General features: G+C 39.2%; 2 protein-coding genes across 2 annotated transcripts; both read left to right on the top strand.

Moving 5' to 3' along the window:
• Positions 1-3075: 3075 nt before the first annotated feature.
• Positions 3076-3956, top strand: LOC311274587 (homeobox protein goosecoid-2; the record flags this gene model as incomplete). The annotated part of the gene is made up of 3 exons (XM_084382392.1): positions 3076-3307; positions 3382-3617; positions 3879-3956. The coding sequence occupies 3 exons, from the start codon at positions 3076-3078 to the stop codon at positions 3954-3956; spliced, it is 546 nt and encodes a 181-aa protein (XP_084238518.1).
• Positions 3957-5516: 1560 nt separating this feature from the next.
• On the top strand, positions 5517-9285 carry ess2 (ess-2 splicing factor homolog). The gene is made up of 10 exons (XM_084382391.1): positions 5517-5892; positions 6432-6600; positions 6806-6889; positions 7035-7204; positions 7382-7499; positions 7612-7745; positions 7861-7963; positions 8071-8180; positions 8275-8390; positions 8540-9285. The coding sequence occupies exons 1-10, from the start codon at positions 5746-5748 to the stop codon at positions 8814-8816; spliced, it is 1428 nt and encodes a 475-aa protein (XP_084238517.1). The 5' UTR covers positions 5517-5745; the 3' UTR covers positions 8817-9285.
• Positions 9286-9676: the final 391 nt, after the last annotated feature.

The raw sequence follows: 9676 nt of genomic DNA on the forward strand, positions 1-9676 counted from the left end.
AATAATCTGAAAAATGATCAGAAAGGACATTTTAAAAATTAAACGTAAATAACATTAATATCAATATAATGTACAATATAACTTTAAATATCATTTGCAATATCACTAATTATCACTTTTCAATACAATTTACGATACTACATTAACAATATCAGGTGTAATATTACCTTTGATTACTTCTTAATATCATTGTATATATTACCTTTTCTATTTCTAGCTATACCGTATTATTTTCCTAAATTTATATTATTCTTATTGTCATTCTATTTGGCACTGATGTCAGCGTATACTCAATTTTACACTTTTTTATGATTAGTCTATTATGTTTTTGTATTTCATCATACAACATACTGGCACAATAATTTCCTTCAGGATCTATAAAGTTCTATTTTATCTTATCTGTAGGAGAAAGCATCAGATGAACCCAATTTACAAAAGCACAAACATACTAATATCTGTTTGAAATCTGTTTTTAATTTTACAATTCTCTGTTGAGCTTTGTGTTATCAAGTGATGAATAGTTTGTCAATCTAGTTTGAGAATTCATGAGCAAACTTGTGACTGAGTAAAATATAGATGCTGACTATTTGTCTTTCTCCTCAGGGTAATAAATTCACCACCCATGCAAAATACATTTGTTTCATATGTGTTTTTGTATTCATTTTGTAGCATAAACATATTCAAATGATAAAAAAAACAACATATGGTCACTATGAGGTCACACCATCTTTGTTCAGAAAGCCTGCAGGGTGTCACCAGATCCCAGAACTCATTTTCAGATTCCAGCTATGAGAAAAAACAAGAGTGAAACTATAAACTATAAAAAAATATATATATCTATATTTGTATTTATTTATACAGCTATCACATGTGTGTCTGGAGCCACAAGTTGTTTTTCTCAATTCCTCTCAAGTCCCCGGGGTATCACTATCTGACTAGTGTTTTCCGAGCCTTCAACAGTTACTGTGTCTTTTCTGCACAAGCTCACATACAAGCAAGTCTGGAGCACACACAGAGAGGACGGCTGATCCTCTGCATTTCCTGGTCGCACAGCTGCAATCTCCGATTCCCCAGGAGGTTTTGGGCCGCGGTCCAGCAGCGAACAGAGACACTGAGCTTTTTCACACGTGAATAGTCTGAAGCCATGTGGGGCTCTCTGCTCATTTACCAGCAGTCAGTGTGTGGGTGTATTTGTAATCTCTTCTGAATTGTACTGATGGGATTTGTGTCATTTATTATTATTCATGTTTTGATTTTTTTTCTCCCACAGACCTGCTGTTTGAGCGGTTCTGATCCCAACACGTAACCCAGAGGACATATGAGTCAATGATTATTACGCAGAAATGTATCTCAGCACCATCAGAACAAGTCTTCATCATGACTATGTAACATCTTCCAGAAATAACTGTCTTCGAAATGCAGCTTCACATCACGATAACACAGAGAAGCAATTGCATTTCTTAAAAGCCGCTGCCTGGTATCAACATGCCTTTTTGTCACTATATCTGATCTGGTGTTTGGTGTACTTGCCAACCTTTAAACCCCGAAAATAGAGAGGATTTCCAAACCAAACACACTGTACAGTGCCAGAAACAGGTTGCTGAAACTATAGGGAGAAATACGGGAGAATTGATACCCCAGGTGGAAGCCGGGAGAGGGGAATAAAAAACAGGAGTGTCTCTGGGAAATAAGGAGGGTTGGTAAGTGTGGTGTTTGGTTTCTGGAGAGTGAGGGAGTGAAAGACATCGTAATTGTCCATTTCCTCTCTTTATGTCCCTTCAGGTTGAGTATTTGAAGGGTAGTATTGGGTCTTGTAAAAGCATATGCTGTTGAACTGATGTCCAGGTGAAAATCACTTTAAATTGAAATAAGCAGCTCCTTAAAAATCTACAAAAAAACTGAATGAGCCTTGGTGCGGTGGTGGCTTTTCTTTACTTTCCCTCTTGTACCACATATTGCTCTTACAACAACAAAATGAGCCTTTATCATTCTAATCCCCGGTAATGAATTTTGAACTGTTTTGAACCAGTGTGGATGTGGTACAATTCCTTCTATTGAGAGCCACAATAACTTCCAGATAGCGATCTCACATGCTCCAGCAAACTATACATCAACATTCTGGGCACTATTAAACCCGAGTGAAAAGGATGGGATGGTGTTTATTGTTATCTGTTTTCAAAAGCCCTTATAAGAGGAGCTTAAGACAGATTGTGGAAATCCATTAATTCTCTTGAAGGAAAGAGAAAAAAAAGGTGTATTGCCTTGTATGAAATCACAGGATTTGTTGGAGGGGGGATGAATTTAACCTGTAATAGCTTTACCTCAGCTGTGCACATTGTCAGAGAAGTGAGACTGCACCGCACAGATAAGACACATGATGCATGATTGAGAATACAAACCACACGGACGGACCTCTGTGTTCATCTGTAGTGAATAATACAAACATATCTATTAGAGTCACCAGACACGTCACTGGCAAAATGAGTCACTCATTCATCTGCAACATGACTGTGTGCCATTAGTATTCACTGCTGTTGTCAACTCGAACATATCTACTAATTTGCACAAGATCATTTGTTGATAAAGCTAAATAGGAAGGTGACATTATGAAATAAATTTAAGAGCTAATCCTCAAACTCAGCATACACAAGTCTCTGGCCACACCAAGAACGTTCATCTTTAAATCCAGGTTTCTAATACCAAGCAATCCCCTTTTCTCTAAAACCTCAACAATAAGGATCTTAGGAGCTCTCCACTTCTCATTTTATGCACTGAAATCTGATTTCTTTTGGAGAAAGGAATGAAGCAAGATTAACCGAATCTGCCGTCCTCCCTAACCTCTTCACAAAACTGCCCAGATTAGCCAGGAATTAAGTTTCAACCGTTTTATGTGTCTGGTCCATAGGGGGGATTATAGTTTTTCTATTTTTTTTGCCTCCCAATTTCACTATAAGGGCCTGACACGCTGTTATAGAGAGAGGAGAAGCAGAGGAGCAGCTGAGGCTGAACTATCCAAAAGTGTTGTGTGTCAATATCTAGTGATCGCCACTGCCTGTGTTGAATTTTCCTCTGGAGATGGATGGCCTGATCGGGATGGAGAGACAAAAGTTTCCTTTCACTATTGAGAACATACTGAGCAAGTATCCAAGCAGTAATGGAGACAGGCGGTCATGTGGAGCAAGTGGACTAAAAGACAGGGCGGTGAGTCCTGTTGGAGGCCAGGCAGAGACTGTTCATCATACCTGTCTGTGCTGCTGCTACTGCTCCCACTGTGGAGATGTATTCCAGACTGATTTCATCCATGAAGGTAAGACCATTCTCACCTCAGTTTACACACTGGTTCTGACTTCACTGACCTAAAACCAGATCTCCTCCCTGCAGCCTGTCAGTACGGATGGCCACCAGCGATGCTCACAGACCCGTGCAGGCTGGGAGATGCTCACAGGGAGGAGCAGACGCCCGGTCAGGTGCAGAGGAGAACCAGACGTCACCGCACGATTTTCACAGAGGAGCAGCTGGACGCACTGGAGGAGCTGTTCCTGCAGAACCAGTATCCAGATGTGAACACGAGGGAGAAACTGGCACAGCGCACTCACTTAAGAGAAGAAAGGGTAGAGGTAAGACTGTAGTTTCACATTCAGCCTTTCAACAAATAATAGTCGTGTTTTCACAGTGATGCAGGGTTAGATAAGATCCAACTGCTCCAACTGAGTGAGTGTATTGTGGCAGATGGAGAAACACTTGAACGTTACTTAAGATGTGTGCAAGTTTGATGATGTTACTGGATTTAACCAAAGCTGTAGTTCATTTGTGGTGTTTTTAAATATACGTCTGTATGAAACAATGACTAAATAACATAACCTTTTCTCTGCTGATAGGTTTGGTTCAAAAACCGAAGAGCAAAGTGGAGGCGTCAGAAAAGACTATCATTTGGTGCGGGAAACACAGAGAACTAAATTTTGGTTTTTATATGTGTGTGTGTGAGTGTGTGTGTGTGTGAGGGTGTGAGTGTGTGTGAGGGTGTGAGTGTGTGTGAGCGTGTGTGTGTGTTTTACATAAATACAAGGATGATTTTTTTGCTGTTGTTATCAAATATGATAAACAGGCACAACCTCTGTTTCCAGAAAATAGACAAATCCTTTGCTTCAGTCAATTCATGTGACTGTGGAAAGCTTTGTAACCTACTAGTGTATCTGATTGGGTGAGTGCATGATAGAAGGACTTGATTGAAGTACTGTATATGTTAATATAATCCTGAAAGTCAAATCTTGAAGCTGTAAATGGATTTTTATAGTTTGCACTTGTTGTGAAAAAAGTGTCCTTGAGAACAAATAAAGTTGTTTTGGCAGAGATGGAGGAGCTTCATTTTTTATGCGAGCCATAACACATCCAAGTTGAAGTGTCTATATCAAAAGCTGACATGCTTTGAACACATTCAATAAGAATTTCAATATTTTACCTTATTTAAACATCTTTTCCTTACAGCTTGTGAGTAGGCTAATTAGTTATTGATGAGATGTAAATAAGTACATTTACTCAAGTAATGTACTTAAGTACAATTTTAAGGTACTTGAGTATCTCCAACTGCTGCTACTTTAAACTCCTACTCAATTTCATTTTGGAGGAAAATATTTATACCCCACTACATTTATTTGATTACATTAGTTACTAGTTACTTTGCAGATTGCATGCTGCATCAGATCCGAAGTAGCACATTTTTAAATATATTCATTTTATCAGCAATCGGATAAAAACAAAAACAAAAATCAATAAAATCAACGACTGATTCTGATAATCAGAAAAGTGCTGATTATCAGATACAGTAATCAGCCAGGTCAATGACTGGACAACCTATAGTACACAGTGTACATGTACAATTTACTTCTACTTATACTTTTAATACTTAAGTACATTTATTGCCAGAAAATTACTTTTGAAAATTCAGTGCAGTTTATATCAGATTCTTTAAGACTAGGAACTATTCATATAGGTTGATTTTCACTTTTACCAAAGTAATATTTTATCTTTACTTTAATTAAAGTATGACTTTTAAATACTTACTACTGTAGCAAGGGGTTGCAAATTAGTCTTGACTAGAAACCTGTATGCATGGCATCTATTTTATATTTCATATGAAACAATGTACAATGTATTTGTCCCTGCTCAATGAACTTCTAAATAAAAATAGCCACTGCTAATTCATAACATTAATTTCCATATCAGTTAGACACTTAAAAACAGTGGTTGGGATTTGTCTAAAAATAAAAATAAATGAATAATAGTTAAACATAAAAACACTTTCTATAAAAAATATTACACTGAATAACACAACTTTGTAGTTTGGATCATAGTGAAAAAAAAATGAAATCATACGTAATAACACGTCCCACATACATATCTGCACGGATTATTATTATTTATAATAATTATTATAGTGTATTTCTTCCCTGTCTTTTTACACTGGAGACTTCCGGAGAGACAAAGGTAAACTTCCGGTGACGTACATGCCACACATTACGTACTACGTTGTTTTTACGCCATCCTATAGTTAGCTTAGGATAACTAGCTAGCTATCAAGCAGGTTAGCTACCCTTACTGACGCGCACGCCGTCTTAAATTTAAAGTTGTATACGGTGTTTTTGAGATACTTACACCGTCTTTCTAAAGTACAAAAGCCGCCTCCCGTGTCGATTCAGTCGGTGTTTACTGTAGACAGAGCGCCGTTAGCCGCTAACAGTGTCCACAATGGAGGGCAGCGCCAGCGTGAGGAAATCGCTGTCTGGAACTCTCGTTCCTGCGTCGGTCACAACGGTGGCTCTCATGAAACAACCAGAGGAGCAGGACCAGCAGAAGCTGACGAGGAAGGTCCTCGATGAAGAGCAGTACATTGAGGTAAATGTTTGTTTATGATACGACCAAGGGACGGGCTACCATTAGACATCAAATAGCATAACAGTGGTGCTGTGTTAGCTCTAGCAAAGGAACTGTTCAACTAACAGGTGAACTATGTATGTAACGTAAACAAACATTACTTCTCGTGTTGATCTTTGTATGTTTTGTAATTGGGGTTTAAGTAACTTAGATATACAATAACTCCCGAGTGCCTTGAAAGTGACGTTTCAAAACAGAGGTGCCCCACCTGCTGTTTCTTGTAGGAATACTTGTAACAGGAATATATGATCACATAGTGGTATGAGAGTAGACTAGATGTGGTTCAAGGATCTTGGCTGTTGAAAAATTAGAAATCAATATGATTCGTCACCACATTGATGATACTAAAGGGTTTTGTTTTGGGCACTAATAACCCAAGTTAATATACCAGATTGAGTGAAGTGAGACAATAATAGTTTTTGTTGTTGCATAATCAGAAGGCACATGTCATAATTTTCCCCTGACACAAAGTAAAATGTATCTACCTGTCTGTTTCTAAGAGTTTAGAGAAGATCATCCAGAGGGACTTCTATCCAGATGTGACTAAGCTGCAAGCACAGAAGGACTATCTTGATGCAGAGGAAACTGGCGACCTGGAGAGAATGAGAGAGATATCCATCAGATATGGGTCATCTTTGACCAAATCTACACCACGCTCTACTGCACCCTGTCAGTAACACGAGGAGTGAAATTGTACTATTTTCATGTTATTATACTGTACTGACAGAGTTAGAGAACACCCTTTGCTTGTTCTGCTTCCACATGTCAACAATGTGACAATGTGCTGTCAGAGATACAAACTGTAGTCAACAGATGTTTAGTCTGAATGCACTTTATACTTAAGTTTTGCTTTCCTTATCTTTTTGTATGTCAGATGTAACTCCAGCTAGCTTCGAGACGCCGGTAGGTCGCTCAGGGTCTCCCTCCTCCACTCATGGCGGCAAACGTTTAGATGGAGGTAAGTTCCTTGTTTTTAATGATGAAGAACAGATAACACACCATAATGTTCTGAGCTTTACCTAAATCATGTTTGGCAGTAATTCTCAAACAAATGGAATTACAACAGTAGTATAACCCTATTCTTATTGGTACTGTATTTATAGAGAGCAAGGATGATGACAAGGAAGAGAAAGAGCTGCCCTGTCTGGATCGTTTCCTCGCTAAAAATACCAGTGAGGATAATGCATCATTCGAGCACATAATGGATCTGGCAAAGGACAAGGAGAAGCTGAGGCATTCCTGGTTGTATGAGGCCGAGGCAGAGTATAAGCAGGTAGGTTTTTATGAGTTAAACAGCTTAAATTTAAAGCAAATGAATGAAATGCTTGGTGTGCAGATCATAGACGTAGAAACCAAGTCTTTGGTGGTTATTGGGGTTGTATGATTATGAAAATACTGGCACAGTCCTTGAGTACATTTAAAATATTTATGAATACTTCTGATATTTCAGCGCCATGAGGAGAACCTTGCGTTACCATCAGCAGAGAAAGCGGCGCTTGAATGTGTCAAAGCTGGACTTGAGACATGGGAGTACAAAGCGAAGAATGCCTTGATGTATTATCCAGAGGGTAAGAACACAAAACTTTGAGTGACCTAAATCCTATATTGAAGGCAACTTTAGGTGTGACAGAAAAGGGTGAATTTCATGTGTTTTCACATTATTTATTTTTCTGTAATCAGGTGTTAAAGACGATGATTCTTTATTCAAGAAGCCACGAGAGGTCATTCACAAGAACACTCGCTTTACTGTAGACCCGTTCAGCAAAGCTCTCAACAAAAGCCAGATTCAGCAGGCTGCAGCCCTCAATGCCCAGGTAAATAAGCAAAATAAGTGCCCTATACTTGTCTCTGCATGACAGTCTATTCTTCAGTTGAATAAGACTCTTAATTCATGAATTATGTAGCTGATCTATCGTGTATTCTCTCCAGTTCAAACAGGGTAAAGTAGGCCCAGATGGGAAAGAGCTCATCCCACATGAATCCCCAACAGTGAATGGATATGGTTTTGAAGCAATGCCTTCCCCTGCACCTGGTAAGTGGATCTTAAAGTCGTGGTAATAGTCCTGAGACAGATGAAACCTTAAAAAAAAACTCTACCTTCATTTGGAGTAGATTTCTGAAAGCTGTTTGTCCCCTCAGGTGTTGCCGAGTCGCCTCTGATGACCTGGGGTGAGATCGAGAGCACCCCATTTCGTCTGGATGGATCAGACAGCCCATATGTTGAGAGGAATCATGGTCCATCATTTAAGGTACTAAACCTTCAGTGGTAGCTGAATTTTAATACCTTGTTAAGTTGTAAAAATGTGGACATGTATTAACATTAAACTAAATTGTTTGTAATAGATTCCAGAACCAGGACGACGAGAGAGGCTGGGTTTAAAGATGGCGAATGAAGCTGCTGCTAAAAACCGTGCAAAGAAACAGGAGGCACTGCGAAAGGTCACGGAGAACCTCGCCAGGTAAAGACCTTCTTCTGCCCGCATGATTATATCTGCCACTACGAGTAAAACAGCTCACTGCCTAACTCGACTCCTGTCTGTGTAACTGCATTTGGCAAGCATTTTCCACCATTATAAACTAACTGATCACATCAACCTTTGTGTTGCAGCCTTACGCCTAAAGGTCTGAGCCCAGCCCTCACCCCCGCACTGCAGAGGCTCGTAAATCGGACATCTAGCAAATACACGGACAAAGCACTACGAGCGAGTTACACCCCGTCACCTTCACATAGAGTCGCATGCAAGTCTCCCTTCGGTGGCCCAGCCACTCCCTCAGGAACGCCGACGCCAACCAAATCCAAGACGCCGAGCTCTCAGGACCTTACATCACTCACAGACAATCTGCTGCAACTTCCCAAGAGACGGAAAGCCGCTGACTTTTTCTAAATCAAGCTGTTCTCTGCTGGGATTGTACAAAACAAAACAGACTTATTATAAGGCAGAGAACTTGAATATAAACTCTCAAGACCCAGTTTTCTCAAATATAAGAGCACACCTTTCAGCTGGATGGCTGGATAAAGAGATCTACAGAGGACGGAAGAATTTTTTATGGATTTATTTGTTACATTTTGCGGAGATGTGTTAATGGAGATCCTGTAAAATACATCTTAGTGTCCTAATTCTATTTAATTACTTGTTAATCCAATTTTTTATATTTTGCTTTTTCCAAATGCAAGGTTCAATAGACACTTCCCAGAAGCACATGCTTAATAGTGATACTAGTTATCACACAGCTGACTGATAGTCAGTAAAAATGATGAATGTTTCTTAATTTAAAGTTGAAAAAATGTACTTCTTCATAAAACTGTACAACCTTTTTCTTAAAACCTATAATTAAATTGGACTCTTGGCTACAGATTGTCTACAAAAGAATATAAAACCATGTATCACCAGGTGAAGTCCTCGTCAATACTTTTGTTCTACCTCCTACTCGTAGAACAAAAATAACTTATTACTCTTTTTCCAGCAAGCTTCTAGTCATACTGCTCTGTGTTTAAACAGAGATAGCCGGAGAAAACCCTCCAATATGCCCTCCTTCTGTTTTTTGAAGAAGTAGAGGTTACAGGGTCCTCTGAGGCCAGATTTATTAGTAAACGAGGTTGTGTGAGGGGATGTCAGCACACGCTGCAGCATGATTTACAACATCACCTTATCAGGCGAGTCATGGTTCATAACTCAGTGTTTTCATAACCAGGCATGTTGTCGAGGACATCATTCTGACTCAGTTGTTGATTTCATCACACAAA

The sequence above is a fragment of the Pagrus pagrus genome (assembly GCF_965226575.1).
Source record: "Pagrus pagrus genome assembly, chromosome: 19".
Lineage (NCBI taxonomy): Eukaryota > Metazoa > Chordata > Actinopteri > Spariformes > Sparidae > Pagrus > Pagrus pagrus.